Source organism: Psammomys obesus, unplaced genomic scaffold, assembly GCF_907164565.1.
Source record: "Psammomys obesus unplaced genomic scaffold, mPsaObe1.curated_primary_1811, whole genome shotgun sequence".
Taxonomy (NCBI): domain Eukaryota; kingdom Metazoa; phylum Chordata; class Mammalia; order Rodentia; family Muridae; genus Psammomys; species Psammomys obesus.
The window spans coordinates 15,248,912-15,271,430 of record NW_026594428.1 but is presented as its reverse complement, the minus strand read 5'-3'; the positions used below and the strand labels follow the sequence as shown (position 1 = coordinate 15,271,430).

Below are 22,519 nucleotides of genomic sequence, written 5' to 3'. Positions count from 1 at the left end.
CAGGTTTCTAATAGAAAACATCCTGATCCATAACAAAGGTTAAAAGGGGAAGGTGTGTCAGTATTCAAGGAGGAAAACTATTGTGATTCTTAATGTTCATAAGAAAATGCATTCTTAACTGCTGGTGACCTCTGAAAACCTTTCTTTAAAACCCATTTTATGGTAACATAAAAGCCCTTACCTTGTCAGAGTGATCTGGAAAGAGGTATAGCCAGCAATGAAAGAAGCCAACCTTGTCAGGCTCTGTTTTCCTGATCCGCCCACACCAACCAAGAGGGCATTTCCCCGAGGAGTGCGAATGACTCGGGAAATCTATGATATAAAGTAGAAAAGACTTATCTGTTTCAACATGTAAGCTCACCATTATATTTTGCACTTGGTATAAAAGAAGGCCAAATACAAGTAATAACTGATGGGAGATGGGAAATTAGCTCTCCCTGTGATGAACCAACCCCTTATTGGTTATCTGATACAAAGTGGTCAGCCCTGAAACCATAAATACACACACACAAAATGGATTCAAAAGGTTGTATTAAAATATATGCATACATCTATATGTGTGCAATAATAATAATCAAAAAAGGCTATCAATTTAAAAATGGAAGGACATTAGAGAGAGTAGACGGAGAGTACCTGGAGAAATAAAAAAGAAAATGATACAATTCTATTTTAATAAAAATATTTTTAAAATAGTAAATAAAATATTTTTTAAGGCCAGATAATCATTTGGAATACAAAGGTGTCTCCGGGTCAGAATAGAAAGCCGTACTGCTTAAGACAATGGAGCCCTTCTAACTATGACAGCACCTGGGTTGCACCACCTGGTGGCAACTGTAAGGCATGCCCTCACGACCCCATAAGGTACCAACATGTTCCAGATTGAGGCTGACTCTGCTTACAAGAAGAAAACTAAAGGAGACTTTGATGTGTCCTTTTAGCATGTGCAACCTAAAGCAGCATGCTAGAAAAGACAGTATAATGCTAAGACGACACCTATCCTCAGAACTCAGAGCAGGCCACTGACTACAATACTATCCACACATGAAAACAGATAGCTTCAATCACGGGGAAGATAGCTTAAGTAACAGAGATGATGGAAGGAAATGTGCATAAACATACTATTTGGCAAGATGGTGATTTCCAAGTTTTTTGTCAAGAAGTGATAAAAGATGGGTCAGGAGTCTTCTCCACCCTGCTCAGCAGACACAGACCATGCCCAGTTGCCTCCTGGTAGTAGTTCATTAATTTAGCTTTCCTTCTAGACAGGATCCAGGATAGAATTCTCGGTAATCATTTCACCTTATGTGCAAGCCCTTTCCCTCCAAAAATATAAATTTAACCTAGTACTGCTGTAAAATTTGCCTAAGTCCAATGGCAGCAAGAAGTGAGGGCTAACCATAGGTCCTGCTAACCCTTGCTTTCCATCCAGACAAGGTTTTCTTAAGCATCCTTCTTCAAAATTTCTGTCTCTTATCTCAGTATGTTCCATTCCTGTTTGGAATACTACTGGGTTTGCACCCAATACTCCAAACTTTAAACATGTGGGAAAGGAACTTGATCTGCCTGCCTCTGTATTCACTTAAAAGCTGGAGATGTCTGTGTCCTTCGGCTTCTCTAGCTTCCTGCTCACAGCCTACCTATCTCCATGACTCTGTAGAGGCAGAGAGCTGCATGGGTCTCCTCACACCTCCCTTTGGTATAAATTCAAACTGTTGAAGCAAGACAGATAAGGAGCAGCCCCAAGGTACACTAGTATGTTTGACGTCCTTTGGTTGCCACTTCACAGTGATAATCCTGTCCTGTTTCATGTGTAGGAATATATTAGAGGATTATGTAAATTTGTGTATTTGGTTTTAAGAAATCTTCATTGTAGTTTTACAATGGAACTTGACTAAAGTATTAAATTGAAATTTCCATTTCCAGTTTCTGCCACAATAAATCCTCACAACATTGGAAAGATGAACAGATACATGGACAAGCAAATAAAAGGTGTTAAAGTGAAATTAAAACACAAGATCATCCTTGTTAATACCAAAGAAGCTAGGAGAAAAAGCACTCAAGGAAGACCCTTAAATGAGTTACATTGTCCAGTGTGTAGACTGAGATAAAGATGTTCATGTTTTCATTTCATTAGCAAATGTGTAAAAAAATAATAATGCTCATTATCCTTGTAGCACTATGTCCCTGCAGCACTATGCTCCTGTTGACAGGAGATGTTTGAGTGTCTGAGAGAGAAAGCAATGGCAACACTGGGATCAATGAACTCCATGGAAACATCACTGCTTCAGAGAGTTGAGTTCAGGTATGTGACTTGAATTTAATCTTGGTCTTGGAATATGACTAGAAGAAGTTCACAAAGAAGGTGGCTTTCTGGTTGTGGACGTGTGTGGAGGCACACACCCACAATTCTAGCAAAAGAATAGAGGGGTCGAGGCCACCCTTTGATATATGGTTGAGTGCAGGGCCAACTGAGCTACTCAACAAAGACTTTTTTCTCTTCAAAAACAAAACAAAACACTATGGAAGGAAGGAAGGAAGGAAGGAAGGAAGGAAGGAAGGAAGGAAGGAAGGGAGGGAGGGAAGGAGGGAGGGAGGGAGGGAAGGAAGGAGGGAAGGAGGGAGGGAAGGAAGGAGGGAAGGAGGGAGGGAGGGAGGGAGGAAGGAAGGAAGGAAGGAAGGAGAGAGTTAGAGGAGGAAGGATGGTGGATAACAGGTAAGACACAAATTATGAGAATCCTCAAAAGCCTGAGATGGCCACACCAGGGTTGGAATAGGAAATAGAAGTAGACGAGGCTGCAAAATGTTGGGGACACACAGGGACATGTTTAAATTCCAGATAATTTGCCAGAGTCTTGTGTATTTGATCATCTCCCAAGAATTTCATCAGGAAAGACTGAAGTGACTCAAGAGGAGGTTTGCCTTCATAGAACTCATTGTCCATGGGAAGTAAAAACCCAGATAACCGATGGGAATTCATACTAATGAAGTATTCTGGACTTGGGTGTATTTGAACATGAACAGTCAATATTTCTAAATTATTCACTAGGCAAAAATGTTATGCATGGGTTAAGTGCAATATCAGGGTCATGATAAGCCACTGACTCTATAGTTTAAACTCTCTCTCTCTGTGTCTCTCTCTCTCTCACACACACACACACACAAACACACAAAAGACACATGTATCACTTTGGGATGTCTATTGTTGAAATATGGCAAGCCCTCAACCCTACACAAAACTACCGGCCCACTCATCTGCTCTGAGGTGGCTTGGGCGCAAGGATGATACCCTCCATCCCCTTGCTCCTTGTCAGCTGAGAGGTCAGGAGAGCTGAACCTGCCTCTTGCTGATGGCAGCTTTGGGTGGGCTAGCCACAGCAGTGTTGGGGACCTGACCCTGCTGGTGCAGGAAGGCCAGCAGGCTGACCAACTCAGTTACCACCCAGGCCCAGATCCAGAGCTTTGTGCTGGTCCACCCTAACATCTACATTATCTGTGAACTATTGGAGCACATGGTCTTGATCCAAAACTGCTCCATGACACAGGCAACAACAGGGTAACAGGAAGGAGTCCTGGTGAGGATTCAATACTAACGGTGTGACAAAGCCAGACCTTGAACCAGACCAATGACTTGTTGCAATGAATATTTGCAAGGGAAAATGTGTGGATAGAGGGGTACACTGTGGGACACACTGTGACATGCTGCAGCTTCCACGAGATGTTTTCTATGCTTTGCTTTGGTTATTTTTGTTTATTTATTAATTTCTTCGGAGGAAGGGTGAAAGGGTGGAGGACAGATCCAAGGGGTTGGGAAGATAAGTGGGACTGAGGTGCATGACATGAAACTCACAAAGAATCAATAAAAGGTTAAAAAAAATACAGGAAACTAAGGAATGCTGAGAGTGGGATAAACGGATAAACAGTCTTCCCCAGAGAAGACCATACCAATTGGTTATCCAATACTAAATATTCATTCCTGAAAGCATGCATACAAGTAGCATGACACAGACTGAGCAGTTTATGATTATGAATATCCATGCATAAATATATATGCACATCTATATACGATTGAAAGAGAGCAAAGAGGGCTACATTGGAGGGCTTGGAGAGAGGAAAGGGAAAAGTAATTGTATTATAATCTCAACTTTTAAAAAATAATATTAATAAAGATACATAGCACAAAGACATAGCCTGCATTTTTTTGAGTAAAAAATGTAAGCTGTGAGCTTGACCTCAGATCACAGCCAATTGGACACAGATTTTTACCTCTGCTCTGTCTCTGACTTCTCTCATGTCATATGACTAGGTCACACACATCAAAGCTCATGTTCTCATGGCCTAGAACTTAGAGGTACTGAGCACACACACACAAACACACACATACTTAAGAGGGAGTCAGCCTAGAACACAGTGAGGGATGCACAATTGTGTCTCAAATGTTCTGGATATGTATTCTTTGACCAATTGCAAGCTATCAAGCTAGTGAATGAGAACCAAGAAAAAGACCCTCAGAGCTGAGGCACTGTGCCTTCCATGGCATGCTCAGATAAATGAAGAAGGCTTATTGTTTGTGTTGCAAAACAGAAAGTGAAGCCATTTTGAAAGACTGGCAAAAATACTCATTAGCAGTGTTAACAATGGGAGAACAAGACCATGTCTTCAGCAGACTCCTTTACAGGATGTAAAGTGTTGGAGAGGGTTGGGTTTTTTTATTATTATTATTTCTTTACCCACCCTTTATTTTAGCTGTTCAACATGGCCAAAGTTCTATTCTTAATAAAACATCAACTCTTTTATTAAGATTTATTTATTTTATGTACATGAATGCTCTGTTTCCACACACACCAGAAGAGGAAATCATATTCCATTACAAATGGTCATGAGCCACCATGTGGTTGCTGGGAATTGAACTCAGGACCTCTGGAAGAGCAGTCAGTGCTCTTAACCACTGAGCCATCTCTCCAGCTCCAAACAAACCCTTATCCAACTATAACTTTGAGGTTCATTTCATACTACTATTTACATTAGAATTTGGAAGAACATTGGGCCTTGTCATTCAGTCCATACAAATGTCAAAATTCTAAGAATTCAAAGACACCAATCTATGTGCCCTCGTGCTGAAGAGACGTAATTGCCAAGCAGTCTTTCTTCCTTTGTCCCAGGCTCACTTCAATCCTGCAGAAATACCCTTGCCCTCATTTGGAAAAAAAACACAGAGAGCAAAGCCCAAATCATGGGAAAGGCTTTGTGGATGTGCTCTCAAACCACCTCCACTTCTCAGATCCAGCAACTATTAGACGAGGCAACTTGTATCCCTGAGCTCAATCTTTTTTTTTTTTTTTTAAAAAAGTACACAATGAGAAAATTTGCTCAACCATATTTGTAGCAGCTTTATTTGTAATAGCCAGAAGCTGGAAACAACCCAGATGCCCCTCAACTGAAGAATGGATGCAGAAACTGTGGTACATCTATACAATGGAGTATTACTCAGCAATGAAAAAGAAGGAAATCATGAAATTTGCAGGTAAATGGTGGGACCTGAGTGAGTTGTCCCAGAAGCAAAAAGACCCACATGGTATATTTACTCACTCATATAAACATGCAACAGAGAATAAACCCACTAAAATCTGTACATCTAAACAAACTAAGCAAAAGAGAGGACCCTAACTAAAATGTTCAATCCCCATCCTGAAAGGCAAAGAGGATGGACATCAGAAGAAAAAGAAAATAGGAAACAACCTCGGAACCTGCTACAGAGGGCCTCTGAAAGCCAGAAGAAAACAGGAAACAACCTTGAAACCTGCCACAGAGGGCCTCTGAAAGCCTCTGTCGTGCAGATCGCCAAAGCAGATGCTGAGCCTGATGGCCAACTGTCGGGCAGAGTGAATGGAATTTTATGTAAAAAGTGGAAAATAGTAAGAGCTGGAGGGGACGGGAACTCCACAAGCAGAGCAACAGAACAAGATAATTTGAACACAGGGAACTTCCCAGAGACTCATACTCCAACCAAGGACTATTCTTGGAGATAACCTAGAACCCCTGCACAGATGTAGCCCATGGCAGTTCAGTGTCCAAGTGGGTTCCATAGTAATGGGAAGAGGGACTGCCTCTGACATAATCTGCTTGGCCTGCTCTTTGATCACCTCCCCCTGAGCAGGGAGCAGCCTTCCCAGGCCACAGTAGAGGACAATGCAGCCACTTTTGATGAGAACTGATAGACTAAGATCAGAAAGGAGAGGAGGACCTTCCCCTATCAGTGGACTTGGGGAGTGGCATGCATGCAGAAAGCGGAGGGAGGGTGGGATCGGCAGGGGAGGAGGGAGGGGCTTATGGGGGGATACAAAATGAATAAAGTGTAATTAATAAAATATTTAAAAAAAACACACCATTTTATTACTCATTATTGGGAACAACACGCAATGTGTTTTATCTCCACTATATAAATATTTAATTAGCATGTTGTTAATTAAATTTTTACTTTTTTAATATTAGTTACAGTTTATTAACTTCTGAGCTCATTCTTCACACTTAAAACCAAATGACTGGCTGACTCTTTGACCACCTCCCCCTGAGGGGGGTGGGAAGCAGCCTCACCAGACCACAGAGGAGGACAATGCAACCAGTCCTAATGAGACCTGATAATCTAGGGTCAGATGGAAGGGGAGGAGGACCTCCCCTATCAGTGGACTTAGAGAGGGGCAGGCAGGAGATGAGGGAAGGAGGGTAGGATTGGGAGGGAATGAAGGAGGGGGCTACAGCTGGGATACAAAGTGCATAAACTGTAATTAATAGAAAAAAATTAAAATTTAATGAAAAAAAAACAAACAAACAATGCAGAAGACAGCCTGTTTTCTAACTGAAAGTATGTAGTCTGAGAAAGTAAATAATGTTGACAAAGTAAGAAAATAGATGACATCTATTACATGGAAAGTCTAATGACATAGATAAATTAGGTCATATATGTTTTGGTATATATTATATATATATATATATATATATATATATATATATATATATATATATGCATGTACACACACACTCATATATTTCCAACATTTGAGAATGGATCAACTGTCTTATATGGCAAAGTAGCATGAAATTCTATGTACCTGGTCAAATTCATTGAAAAGAATATTCATATTATCCTTTCTTCTTCTTTTTTTTTAGAACTATTAGCTTTGATTACAAAATACATGTGATGGCTAGTCTTTAATTTGCAATTTGAGTGGATTTTTATAGCCACCACAGAAATGCATGTCTAAGACTACTGTGAAGGATTTTCTAGTTTAGATTAATTGAACAGAAAGACCCATTCTAAAGGTGGGCATCATCATGCCCTGGGCTAGTGTCCTAGACTATGTAAGAACTGGAAAGCCAGCCGATCACCAGCATACTTTTCTCTCTCTCTGCTTCCTAACTCAGATGCAATGTGATCAGCTGCCTCAAGTTCTTGCTACCAATAGACTGTCCTCCTTCAAACTGTAAGCAAAAACAAAACAAAACAAATCCTTCCTTCAGCTATTTATATCAGATATTTGGTTATAGCATCAAGCAAAGCAGACGATGCAATCAACACATGTAATAAAAGTCACTTAAAACTAATTAAAATGCATGATTTAATATTATCAAGTAAAGGAACACTGTTGTGCAACCATTGACGCCACCTGCTTGCATATCTCTTTTCTTCAGGCAAAACTAAAATTCTTTTTATTATTATTATTATTGATTACACTATATTCACTTTGTATCCCCCCATAAGCCCCTCCCTCCTCCCCTCCCTGTCCCACCCTCTCCCCCTTTCTGCATGCATGCCCCTCCCCAAGTCCACTGATAGGGGAAGGTCCTCCTCTCCTTCCTTCTGATCTTAGTCTATCAGATCTCATCAGGAGTGGCTGCATTGTCATCTATGCACTGACACCCCATTTCTTTCTTGATCCGGCTCTGACTTTCTCCATTCTACTTTGATCTCTGTGGATGATTTTACTGAGTGCCTACTCTGAGTGGAATGCTGTGGTATTTGCCACACTTATTTCTTTTTTTTTTTTTTTTTTTTTATTTATTTTATTTTTCTTTTTAGTTACATTTTGTTAACTCTGTGTCCCAGCTGTATCCCACTCCCTCATTCCCTCCCCAACCCCACACTCCCTCCCTGGTCTCCTCCCTGCCCCTTTCCAAGTCCACTGATAGGGGAGGACCTCCTCCCCTTTCATCTGACCCTGTTTTATCAGGTATCTTCAGGGCTGGCTGCAAAGTCCTCCTCTGTGGCCTAACAGACTGCTCCTCCCCTGGGGTGGGGGTCAAACAGCCTGCCCTTGAGATCCTATTAGAAATAGTCCGTGTTCCCCTTACTTTGGAAAACTACTTGGTTACTGAGCTACCACAGGCCACGTCCGAGCAGAAGTTCTAGGTTATATCCATAGATGGTCCTTGGTTGAGTGTCAGTCTCAGAAAAGACCCTGTGCCCAGATATATTTGGTCCTTGTGGAGCTCCTATCCTTTCCATATCATACTAACTTCCCTTCTTTCATATGATTCCCTGCACTCTGCCGAGGGTTTGGTTATGAGTCTTAGTGTCTGCTTTGAAACACTGCTAGGTAGAGTCTTTCAGATGCCTTTTGTGATAGACTCCTGTCACTTTGATACCTAAACCACACAAAGATCCAACAAAAAAAGAGAACTTCAGACCTATCTCTCTTATGAACATTGATGCAAAAATACTCAATAAAATACTTGCAAACCGAATCCAAGAACACATCAAAGATATCATCCACCATGACCAAGTAGGCTTCATCCCAGGAATGCAAGGGTGGTTCAACATACGGAAATCCATCAATGTAATCCACCACATAAACAAAATGAAGGAGAAAAACCACATGATCATCTCCTTAGATGCTGAAAAAGCATTTGACAAAGTCCAGCACCCATTTATGTTTAAAGTCTTGGAGAGATCAGGGATACAAGGCACATACCTAAAGATAGTAAAGGCAATATACAGCAAGCCTATAGCCAATATCAAACTCAATGGAGAGAAACTTAAATCAATCCCACTGAAATCAGGGACAAGACAAGGCTGCCCACTCTCTCCATATCTCTTTAACATTGTACTTGAAGTCCTAGCCAGAGCAATAAGACAACTAAAGGAGATCAAGGGGATACAAATCGGAAAGGAAGAGGTCAAAGTGTCACTATTTGCAGATGATATGATAGTATACATGAGCGACCCCAAAGATTCAACCAGAGAACTTCTTCAGCTGATAAACACTTATTTCACTTGATGTCATTGAAGGTTAGACATTACTTCAGAGTGATGTTCTTTACATGATGTAGAGATAAACAGACTTTAGTCTTTGAACTCAAATAAACCACATACATCCTGTGCAGCAAAAACACTGAGCTAGAAGCTGAATATCAACACTGAATAAAATTCTCACATCGCACATTGGAAATATACATGCTCTTATTTTAAGCTTGTAGCATGTGAGATGTTGCATTCAGCTTAGAAATTCAACTGGAATATGACAGCGAGTTTACATTTATAGTCATAGGAAAAGAAAATGAAGATGGGGGCAGTATTCTGGGTGAAGCCAAGTGTCTGTCACCCCTGACAAACTCCTTGGTGAAGCTACTGTACCTTGACTAAGTGGACCATTGCATCTATGAAGAACACCATGTCCAGGCCAGTGCCACGGATGCTCTCATTATAGAGCTGCAGGAACATGCTCAGACGCTCACTCAGGTGATTAAGGGATTGGATTGGCTCATAAAGTTTTGGCATTTCAGCGTCAGCCTCTTCAGAAGTTTCACCTTGGCAAGAAGCAATAAGTTTTCTTCAAATCACTGGACTTGACTACTTCTGCCTAAATTAACACACTAACAGGAGCTACAATTTAATATTAAATAATATTTTATCAAAATACCATATTGTAAACTTTTAAGAAAACAGAAAGCAGGTAATAGTAAAAGTATTATGATTTTCATAAGCAGATATTCTTTCATGTCTAGAAAGAACCAGTTTTAAACAATATGTTTTTTAATGATAACTCACAATTAAACACTGTGTCTTGAAGATCATGCTAGAGACATGAGTCTGGCAGCTGAAATGAAATAGGTACTTAACATCAAAATCATGAGAGAGGTAAAGAATTGCAGGACTTTTTAGTAGGCATGTGATAAAGAAACCCTCTCATAAATGTTCAGCTGAAATGTCAAGAAATAGTGTTTTGAAGTCACAGGCCATTACACTTTTCCCTGTGGCCCTTGCTGCACCCCAGATGGAGCAGTTGTGCTTTGCGCCTTTAAAAGCTCTCTCTATTGAGTCATCCTTCTCAATTAGAGGACATGATATACAAGTGAGTAAAATGAACACAGGCTCGATCCTCGTCTTTCTTTTTCAGTTGGCCTTGCCAGGTTTTTCTACATGCTTGAGCTGATTCACAGGAATCCGGGACATTCTCTTGTAGCTGTCGCTCAGAAACTTTTGATGTACCACACATACTGTCACAGCCACACATCAGAGATGCTGTAGTCATTCCAACCATTTAGAAGACATAAACCACATTAGGCCAGAGTGCCCTATAAGTCAATGATGGCATTAGCTCCTGCTGTCTCTGGCTCCCAACTTCTGGGAAAACAGGCTTGTGTCTGTGCTGCTTGTTTATGAAGCTTTTGGTGTCTAAAGCTTTGTGTGTGGTAGGCAAGCACTGTACTTATCAACTGAGCTACATCCCCAGTACCAGCAGCCTTTTTAAATTTTTATTGATTCATTAATTACAGTTTATTCACTTTGTATCCCAGCTGTGGCCCCCCCTCATGTCCTCCGAGTCCCACCCATCCTTCCTCTTCTTCCCCTATGCCACTTCCCTAGTCCAGTGATAGGGGCAGTACTCCTCCCCTTCTATTTGACCCTAGACTATCATATCATATCAAGGCTGGCTGCATCTTCTTCCTCTGTAGCCTGGCAAGGCTGACCTTCCCCCCCCCAGGGGTAGGTGATCAAAGAGCCAGCCACTAAGTTCATGTCAGATTCAGTCCCTGCTCCCCCTACTAGAGAACCCACATGGAAACTGAGTTGCCTATGATCTACATATAAGCAGGGGGTCTAGGTCCTCTTCATGCATGGTCCTTGGTTGCCACATCAGTCTCTACAGGTCCACCTGGACCCAGATTTTTGTGGCACTGTTGGTCTCCTTGTGGAACTCCTGTTCCATCCAAAGTTTTAGAAAGGGTTTTTAATGAAAAATAATATTTGTTTTAACACAGGTTAGTTCTGATACGAAAGTTAGGGCACTGTCTATTCCCATAAATAAAAGGAACAGATCTCTACTTTTCATGGAACCAATCACAAAAGGGAGACTGTGAATAACTCACTTCTTCTAAGTTATATGCACTGGGCTTCTCAGGTGATTCAGATACCTGTATGGGAATAACCATTGCCAATTTTTCTGACTTTTATTTGGCAGTGATGGTGGTCTGCAGATGCCTAGACATTTCATAGATAACACTTCATTTTTTCCCCATTTTCCATGATGTGATATTCACATTTCTATCTGCCAGCATGAAGACAATAAGGTACAAGAGATTCAGCCAACAGATATAAAAATTTTTCCCCCTGCCTCTGATGAGCTGTGAGTCCTGGGCATGTTCCTCCTTCCTACCACTTCCTATCACCTTTAATACACAAAAGAGATCAACATACTGATAATTAACCTTTGAACTCGCTGATTATGTACTGACCCACTCTTCTTGTATCTGCTGAGTACCTACTTGTCCCCGGCTTCTTTCCTGCACAGGAACTGAATCTCTGTAAAGCATAAACCTTCTACCATTAGATCTCCTTTGGGTGCCACCTTTTGGAGAACTTCACACTCCTACTCAGTAGTTTACCTGTAGCCTCTGGTGCATCCCTCAGGAAATCCACAAAGTAAGCATCAACTCCACAATCTACCACCGGTGTTTTCTCTTCACCAAACTCCTCCTCTACCAAACTGACTAAAGCCTTATCAAACCAGGTCACATCACCGGACGTGCTGAAGCGGTCAGCTATCACCCGTTTACATTCATGCTTCCACAGCCTGAGTAGGTCCTGTTGAAGACATAATTAAATGCATCATTAATTCCTACTGTGTCATAATTGAGATTGCAGGCTGAAATGCCATAGAGCTTCATTTCTCTGGCTTTCAGATACAAAACTTTAAAGATACAATATGCCCACATTTCAATTTGAATTGATATTATCCAAGAATAATAAAGGGAAATCGAATTTATCCTTTTGGAGTCTTAATTAAGAAGAACATACTCCTGGATGAAAACATTACAGATTTATCAGATCAATGAATCAACAAACTATCTGATGTTGTGTGAAAAGGTGTTCATTTGTTATTAAATTAGTTACAATGGTTCCTTTCATGGGCCATTTATACTGCAACATACAGTATATGAGGAACTCACATGTATACAATATTATAAGGGATATTTAATTACAATAAATAAGGAAAATTTGTTCCAAAAATAAATCTGGCATATCTAAATGAAAAACAATTTATGGACCAAAATTTGCTGGTAGCTGGGAAAATTTATTAGACAACATCCCTATTCTATACCAAGAAAATAATAATTGATGAATTTCATTATTTATTGGTTTGATTATGTATTTCATGGTTTAAAATAATAGTAGGAATTATTTACCTTTCAAGCCAGGTTTCTTAGTAACGACAAAAAGCTTTTGGTTTCCAGAATAAAAAAAATGTCTGTTAAGAAAAAAGTTTACTATACTATCAATTGCTTAAATTGTTTGTATTGACCTAAAATAAGTGACCAGAATGAAGACTGAAGAATAATAGGTAAGAATCACATTCCACAATTCCATTACTTTGTTAATGACACTACGAGAGGAAAATGCAACCTGAGAGCAGGCCAGGTGGCTCAGAAAATAAAGGTGCTTGTCATGGAGGTTTCATGGCTTCAGCTTGATCCCTGGGACCCACATCAAAGTGGAAAAGGAGAACCTCCTCCACAAAGTTGTCCTCTGGCCTCCAAGTGAGTAATATAGTTAATTTTTTAAATCAACTTGAAATATTCACTTCTGCTAGACTAAAGGTCAGTTTTGTCATATGGATTATGAGCTTCCCCAAAATTTGTCTGGTTTTCAAGTTAGCTAACTTGGCTAGCTATTGGTAAGGATCAGGTGCAAACATGAGGGAATCTGAGAGGGAACACATGATATCATTACTGATTATTCTGTTAGTAATTCTACCCTCTGAGTGCTCTGGTTACCAATACTGCTGAAGCCAGTTGCCAAACTACATCCCCAGCTCCAGAAAGGCAAGAAAAGAGGCCACCACTGACTTAAACTGAGTAGTCATGCTCTGAAGGCAAAAGACATACTTGATTTTTAACCTATTTTTCTAGTTTGAAGGGAACTGTCATATTAACATACATCCACAAGTGCTCATTTTAGATTTTGTAATAAATAAATTTTCTACTCTGTTGCCTCTTTTCAATTGTAGCAAAATAAATAATTCTTTTACTTTATCTAGTTACAAGGAAAAACCATGGGTGGTTAACAAAAAATGGTTTCCTTTTATTCTGACTGCTTATTTATAAATATAATTACATTTTTAAGTTTAAGAAAATGAAGCTTAAAGTATGTAGGCTATTATGAATAAACCCAGTCATAATTGTACCTACCGCTTTTTAAAGAAAAATAGCATATTATGAAAAAAAAAAAAAACAGTAGCGTCTTCTTTTGTAGCCTGTGATTGATATCCACTCTCAACTTGACAGGATCTGGGGTCACCTAAAACACAAGCCTATGCCTGTGTGAATCACCTAGATTGAGTCAGTTGAGGTGGAAACCCCCCTTAACTACAGACAGCACCATTCCGTGGGCAGAGATCCTGGACTGAGTGCCAGCATTCAGAGCTGTCTGCTTCCTGACTGTGGGTGCTTTGTAACCAGCTGCCTCACACTCTGCCGCCATGACCTTCCCTCTAGATAGTCTACACGTTCTGAGGAAGAGCCAAAATAAATCCTTCTTCCACTTAAATTGCTTGTATTGGGATATTTTACTACAAGAATGGGAAAAGAAACTAATATGTACCCCTTAGACAATAATTGTGTCTACTATTTCCTTCAATATAAATTAGCTTAACTGACATTATAATTCAAATTTTCTAAAGTAATATTTAGTTTTCCTTTTACGGATGTTAACCAGAGATGAAGAAATGAATTACTGTGCCAAAAAGATCTAATTTTTTTTCAGACTCCACATAAAAATTAAATTTAATCATAGCAATGTGAGCTGTTTTTCTGTCTTCTCACTTACATCTGTGTCTTTGATGACCTCTGCAGTGATGTTCAGCATGCCCTGCCAGATCCTGGAGAGGTCTCGAAGGTTAAACACGTAGTGAAACTTTGCGGGTGTTGGGAGCATCTTCACTTTAGTCATCTGCCACAGGCGTCTTGTCAAGGCTACCAGCTTCATCACCATATCCTGCACTTCCTCGGAGAAGCCCCGCTGGGTACAGTAGTAGCCAGCTGCAATCACACCTGGCAAGATGGAGGATCATTGCGTTCTGACTAACTGCTCAACTCAGTTCAGAGAAAAAGCGTGGCAATGCAGAATTTGCACAAATATGCTCATATAGTTTAACAGATGGCCACACATTAAAGATGATCACATCCATTAATGTTCTATTAATTTTTCAGATACTCAAAAACCAGTTATATATTTAAGTAACTCAGCATTCCAAATATCAGTGTCGGTTTAAAAATAGTTTTAAAATAGTTGGTTTAAAAATAGAGATAAGCGGCTCAGTGGTAGGGCAGTTGCCTCTTGAGTGCAAAGTTCTCGATTCTATCTCTAGTAAAGCTAAGTAATAATTATTATAGTAATAACAACTACAATGATAAAGAAAACAAACACTGCTAAAAACTCTAAATGCACAAAGTTAGTATTTTTAAATGAGTAACGGTGATAAATATATAAATTTGACATTAAAAGATGAGATGTTTTCCTGGGTCCTCTAGAGTTCCCTCTTCTGTTGCTGACTTCTCATTCATTATAAACTAATTTCCTTTATGCATAACGTATTCCAGGCAACAAAGAATAATTAAAAGTGATAGTAGTCATTCCTTCTCATCTTCTTGACTTTCCCCAAATTTAGATAATTCAAATGTCATTTGGTCTCCAAATCTTTCCACTGCTGTGACTGAAGGCAGAGTGCCGTCACATTCTCCCAGCCTGGGGTGATAAGATGACATTTTATTCTGCCAGAAAATTAATTAGGGTAATCTTAATGAGTTTTGTGTCAGTTTCAGTTTGTGGAACTACAAATTCATACCTAACAGAAAGTTGTTCATAACTTCACACTCTTTTTTTTTGCAAAGAGTAATTCCAAAATCAGTAAAATTAGTTTTTCATTGCTCAAGTAAATATACTTGGCTATATATTTTTTTAGCTAGTAGCACTTCAATTAAATTGTCTCTGAAGAACTACATACTTAATACATCAATAACTGACTAGAATTCTGTTGAGTACCCTGATGATCAGAGAGGAGTCTCTTATCTACTTTGTACACTGTTATTCTTATGGCAAAATACTCATTATTTGGGTTAGTAAGTGTATCAGCCACGTGGTCTACACAAAGGAATATATAGGCTCCCCACGTGAAAACCAACTCCTGTACGTGCCATGTTCAACTTCCTTACTTGAGAAGGTGGTTAAATGGTAGTTAAATGAAAATAATAATAATAATAATAATAATAATAATAATAATAATAATAAAACAACCAGAAAATATGCACTAATGCATCTACCTTCATAAATACCTGTAATTTTTCACTGTAGGAAACAAAATAAGATAGTGATAAGGCTGCAGTCTAAGGAGCCTTTCACACTTTCTGTTGCCCTCTGGGTGATACTTGCTGAGAGTAGGTATCCCTCTTTTCCCTTGCTCTCTAATAACCATTTTACCAAAGATCTTGTCCATGGAAGCATCCGAAGGCAAGGTACAGTTGAATATGGAGAACTGTCTCTTCAATCGCTGTGGTATGTCATTGCGTCCACCCCCAGGATGGATCATGGCTGCCAAGAACTGGATGTCCACAATGCTAGTAAACTCTCCAGGCTTCTCTAGGTTATAGAACCCATTTTGTTCCATCAGCTGTCGGACAATCTCATTAGTAACCTAAGAAAAATAACTCTGAGAATTAAAATGGCATTCTTGCTTGCAGTTCAGAATCCCCAGCAGCCGTGTAAAAGCCGAGTGTGCTTGTGCGCATGTCAGAGCTGGGGCTGGGGGTTGAGACAAGCAAATGCTGGGTGTGGCTCAGTGTCCAAACAGTCTACCAAAATGGTGAGGCCTAGATTCAGAGAGACCAGTCTCCAGAAAGGTACAGAGTGGTAGAATACAACCTCTGGCCTCACAATTAGTCACAGGTTAGTGAATCTACACACATAGAGAGACACACACACACAGAGACAAAGAGACAGAGAGACAAAGGCGGGGACAAATGGACAGATAGACGGCAGACAGCCAGAGAAGACAGACGTGTTCCTAGAACCTAATCCCTTATGTTTTTCTACAGAACAGAGTTTATTGTAACTCAGAAACTGCAAGCTGAAAAAATATTTTTAAAATTATCAATGGAAGAATAAATCAGCCACAAATTAGCAAAATAAAAACATACAGTAGGCTCAGTATACCTGATCACCCCATTCATTGATTACTGGCATATTCAAATCATCAATAAATACAGCCATTTTCTTCCCTGCGGCAGGACCATACGTTGTGCCCATGCGTTTATCCACATAGCTCTCGATTGTCCTCTGTTAAGCAAGAACACCAACAGAAACATCGGTGAAGCATCTCCTAAGATGTGATCAACTACTGGGAACGAACACAACTAGAACTTTTCAAATGACAAGACTTACTTATAAAATAGCCAAAAATCCTTAATTTTAGCAAGCTAATTAGTGCTGAAATTATTTTGCATAACATTTATAAGCTTTCAAAATATGATTTCATGGGGGCTAGAGAGATGGCTCAGAGGTTAAGAGCACTTGCTGCCCTTCCAAAGGTCCTGAGTTCAACTCCCAGCAACGACATGATGGCTCACAACCATCTATAATGAGATCTGGTGCCCTCTTCTGGTGTGCAGATGTACATGAAGAAGAACACCGTATACATAATAAATAAATAAATCTTCTTTTAAAAAAATCTGATTTCATTTACCATTTAATAAAGTTCTAATCAACGTAAATTCTGAGTAGATGATGTTTTTCTGTTTATTCATAAGGATTTCTTTTCATTTCCTGGCATCTATAACCAATGACTCCTAACTTCAGTCCTGTAAAAGTTTTGTCACAGTCAGAGATATTGTTAAATAGGGCTATATTGTCTAATGAGCGTCTTCAGTCCATAGCCTGAGCTGTACAGCCTGCCTTTGACTGAAGGCTGTTACAATTCCAGTGGGGTTCATATGATCCAGATTCCCTGCTGTGCAGCAGATGCAACCACAATGATTCTTTCCCATTCCACAAAACAGCATGAAGAACAAAGCGCACTGTCTCTCTAACTCTACTCCTTAGCGGAAAAAGAAGCCGTACTGTACTCTACAAATCAAAAGCAACGTAAAAAAAAAAAAAATCAAACCTTTTTAGTGGAGTCTTGAAAGGAGTGGGGAGAGTATACAAGAAAGATCTCAAACTCATTTCTTATTTATTCTTTGAGAAGTTTCTACAGTATATTTTATCATATTCTTTCCTAATCCCCAACTCCCTCCAGATTTCCCTCTCTATCCTCCTAACTTTGTGTTCTTTCTCTATCTTAAAAAGAATTTCAGAGTCTTGACAATGGCAATGCATTTGTTTCCATGTCTGTCCACAGTGGCTTAGAAACAAACCATTAAACCATTACTGAAAAAAAAAAAAATGTTAGTTTGCTAACCTTTGCCTTTTTCTTATGTCTCACCAGGAAACAATCTACAGCAATAATCATTGTGGTTTTGAGGATTAGCTTATTTTGTATTGCTATTAATACTTAACAACTACGCTTAAGTTAAAAAAAAAAAATAGGTCAACTAATTGGAAATTACCATACAAGAAAAAACATGAAATGCGAAGTTCCCTAAACTCTACAAGCTCAGCGTTCTAAAGTCTTCAAGTCATTGCTACAACTGTAGGATCTACTCATCCATGACTTTAAATCATGTTAGAAGTGTTATGTACATGCATTCTGAGTGAAAGAATAATAACATAAAAGTGAGTTCTCCTATCCAAAATTGTTTTCTTACATCCTGTAAAGAACAGACCAGTTAAAATTATTTTTATAACCACTATATAACTATAAGATGTGCTAAAATATAAGGAAATGTTCTATACTTGCCTCCAGAAATACTCAATTTAATTGTAAATTGTAAGTTTCCATCATTTTAATAAGCAATAGGAAAAGATGTGAAAATGTTTTCATCATTTTCAATAGAAATACATGTAAATATATCATAGCTCATTCAATTATAAAACAAATCCCCCATGAAATTATATAATAGAAATGAGACTTTCATATTCCCCTGACAGAACAGCATGCTTTTTAATGTACTAGGTTAAATTTAGCTCTGCTTTTCAATGAATTTAAATGCATAAGCCAATTACTAACCTCCCGACAACCCCCTATGGCAAACCAGAGACTCCCAGACATCCTATGTCTATTAATGAGAACTCTTTGTCATGTGAATATTTTGTTTTATGGAACTTTCCAAGAGCTAAAAATCTATAGGTGGGATAATTAGAATAATACAGGTAAGACCCACACACCTGCACCTTCTCCCTCATCATTATGATCCTAATTTTTTCTAGATGACAGGAAATGATAAATGCGTTACATATCATAAAACTGGCTATGCTGACAACAACAAAAAGAAAGAGAAAATGAAAGAATTTGTAAATGTGGAGCTATTTTGTAACATTTCTCAAATTTCTGACCACTGAATAATTTCCTAATCAATTTTCCAGTTAGAAAAACTTGAAAATCTTTGTTGATACTGAGCTGGTATCAACAAGTACGTAAGAGCTGTGGAGGAAGCAACAATGGTTAAATGCTTGTCATGCAAGCATGAGATCTAAGTGTCAAGGCAAATGCTTGTGATCTCAGTACTGAAGAGGAAGGTAGAGGCAGGTGCCTGGTGACTTCTCAATACTCTGCCTTTCTTATTTGCTGAGCTAGAGACCTTTGAGACACCCTGTTTCAAAGTGCAAGGTAGAGGCCCACGTAGGAACACCAGCACATATAGGCCACATATACAGGCCACACAGATACACATACAACTCCACACATATGTGCACCTGAAAGCACATACTAACACGAACAGATGAATAAATACTGAACTTCCCCACTTGGATGCCCCCACAGCATCATGAATATCAACATATAGCTCCAAGTAGGTGTATTCTATTATTTAGTTACCATCTGTTCCTCACTCTAGGGTGAAATGCTACATGCATCTTACCTATAATACTCTTCATTGTACCTTTAGTATCTAGAAAATTACCTGCGACCATGTACATTTGATACATTAGTAAGGAAATTCAGGAGTCCCAGAGTCATGTTTGTTATGTCTCTATCTCCTTCAACAACTACCATTCAACCGAGCATAAATTTTGTCTAACCGCAATGTGAATGAATCCATGTGTTCTATTTCACTCTCACTTTTGCATCTTGAGCCAGTCAACCTTCCTCTTGAATAGTTACTGTAACCCTTTCTGTCAGATATCATTTAAGGCAGCCAGCAATCTTTTCCATCTTGATCTCTGCTCTATGGTCAGGATAATCTTTCTAAAGGGTGATATAACCCTGCCCACTATTCCAATGAATTCCCATGAATGACCTACAAGGAACTGCATGATGTTAGCTCCTTACCCTAGAAAATCCTCCTCAGTCTCTGAACTTAGATAATAATACCTTTATATTATATATGTTATATAACATATTATATTTATATATACATATATAAATATATTGTATTTAACATTATTTTATATTAAATCTTACATATTATGTAATTATATATTATATGACATAATGTATTTATACTATAGTGCTAATATAATATATTATATATCTGAATTCAGATAATAATAAGACATGTACTATGAAATGTTGCTTATCCTATAGTCTAGGTTATAGTGCTAATTATGGAAACCTTGTTCACATACTCCTAGAGATAAAACCTAAAACATCTCCCAGGATGACTTGTGGTAGCCAAAATGTCTTGTGAAACAATTTTTCTTTGATTAATGCCCTTCCATAAATGTTACTTTGTTAACCCAGATACTGATTTTAAAAGATCTTAAATCTTTTGCAGAAGACTGGATGCTTTTTTGATAATCAATACAACAACCATACTCTGAAATTGGAGCTTATAATCACCATGATTTCCCAAATAATATACCACCCAAACTTATAGGACACAATGAAAGCAGTGCAAAGAAGAAAGTTCATAGCACTAAATGCCTTCATAAAGAGATTGGCGTCCTGTTCAAGCCACTTAATGGCACACTTGAAAGCCCTAGGGAGGAAGAAGAAGAAGAAGAAGAAGAAGAAGAAGAAGAAGAAGAAGAAGAAGAAGAAGAAGAAGAAGAAGAAGAAGAAGAAGAAGAAGAAGACACACCCAAGAGGAGTAGATGGCTGGAAATAATCAAACTCAGGGCGGTAATCAATAAATTAGAAAGAGAACAACTCAAAGAATCCAAAAGTAGATTTTTTTTGAGAAAATCAACAACATTAGAAAATAATTGGAAAATCAACAATTTGGAAAATCCTTATCCAAACAAACTAAAAAGCAGAGAGACCCTATTTGAATCAACAAACTAAGAAATGAAAAGGGACACATAACAACAGACACTGAAGAAATCCAAAGAATAATTAGGTTTTACTTCAAACGCCTATAGGCCACAAAATTTGAAAATTCAAAAAAAAAATTGGACAATTTTCTTGATAGCTAAGGTCAAAAACTCAGGTGACAGCACATGCTGGTGAGGATGTGGGGAAAGGAAAAACTCTTCCATTGCTGATTGAAGTGTAAAGTTGTACATCCACTTTGGAAATCCATCTGGTGCTTTCTCAGACAATAGGAAATAGTGCTACCTCAAGATCCAGCTATACCACTCTTGGACATATACCTGAAAGATGCTCCATCATACAACAAGGACAGTTGCTCAACTATATTCATAGCAGCTTTATTTATAATAGCCAGAATCTGGAAACAAACTAGATAACCTTCAACCAAAGAATGGATACAGAAATTGTGGTACATTTACACAACGGAATACTAATCAGCAATTAAAAACAAGGAAATCATGAAATTTGCAGACAAACAGGTAGAACTAGAGAAAATCTTCCTGAGTGAGGTAACCCACAACCAGAAAGACACACATGGAATATACTCACAAGTGGATATTAGCCATATAATACAGGGTAACCATACTATAATTCACAGACCTAAAGTAGCTAAATAAAAAGAAGTACCCTACGGAAGATGCTTAATTCTCATTCAGAAGGGCAAACAGGATAGACATCAGAAGAGGTTGAAAAGAGGTAACAGGATGGTAGCCTACCATAGATGTCTTCTGAAAGACTCCACCCAGCAGGGGATCCAAGCAGAAGCTAAGACTCACAGCCAAACTTTGGGCAGAGCACAGGAAGTCATAAGAAAGTGTGGGAGAATAGAAGGACCCAGAAGCACAGGAGCTCCAGAAGAAGCTACACAGTGCCAACAAATCTGAGCCCATGGGGGCCTGCAAGAACCATGCATGGGGAGGACCTAGACTCCCTGCTCAGATGTAGTGGATAGGCATGTGGGAACCTTAGTAAGGGGAGCATGAGCTGTCTCTGATATGGACTCTGTTGCCTGATCTTTGATCACTTCCCCCTGGTGGGAGGACCTTGCCAGACCACAGAGGAAAAGCATGTAGGCATTCCTACTGAGACTTGATAGGCTGGAGTCAGATGGTAGGGGAGGAGGGCACCCCCTTCAGAGGAATAGGGGAGGAAGGTACTGGAAAAAAAGAGGAAGGGTGGGGCGGGAAGGAGAAAAGGGAGGGGGCTGCATTTGGGATATAAAGTGAATAAATTATAAAAAATAAATTGGAATTAAAAGAATTAGGTGGTTAGAAAATCAAGTGTGTTTAGGAATGGAGTGAGGTCAATTCTCAGTAATCCATCTGAAATATAAGACTGAAAGCTCAGAGCAGTTCAGTTTTCTGAATAAACTTCACAGTAGACAGTTCAGTCTTCATAATTCCTAGATATCATTGAAACAAATGTCAACTCTTCTCTTATACAAAATAGCCAATTATTCCATTACATTCATGTGTATAATTTTTCTACTGTAATCATACCTTTATCCTCTGTGATTAATAGTACTTATATTATATCATAAGCAGTGTTTATCACATCATATTGTAGATGTGTCTGCTTCTCTAACCAGAAAAAAAAAAGGGAAGAAATTTTTGCTGGAAGGGCTT

The 22,519-nt window shown here is 38.9% G+C and overlaps 1 protein-coding gene across 1 annotated transcript in view; it reads right to left on the bottom strand.

Annotated features, from left to right (window-relative positions):
• The window catches only part of Dnah5 (dynein axonemal heavy chain 5), a 298,260-nt gene that overhangs the window by 81,897 nt on the left and 193,844 nt on the right, over positions 1 to 22,519 (bottom strand). The window contains exons 47-52 of the mRNA XM_055619009.1: positions 16,703 to 16,825; positions 15,971 to 16,184; positions 14,321 to 14,544; positions 11,881 to 12,079; positions 9,629 to 9,801; positions 182 to 312 (exon numbers count right to left, since the gene is read on the bottom strand). Coding sequence (XP_055474984.1) covers positions 182 to 312; positions 9,629 to 9,801; positions 11,881 to 12,079; positions 14,321 to 14,544; positions 15,971 to 16,184; positions 16,703 to 16,825 — 1,064 coding nt within the window. The remainder of the gene's footprint in view (positions 1 to 181; positions 313 to 9,628; positions 9,802 to 11,880; positions 12,080 to 14,320; positions 14,545 to 15,970; positions 16,185 to 16,702; positions 16,826 to 22,519) is intronic.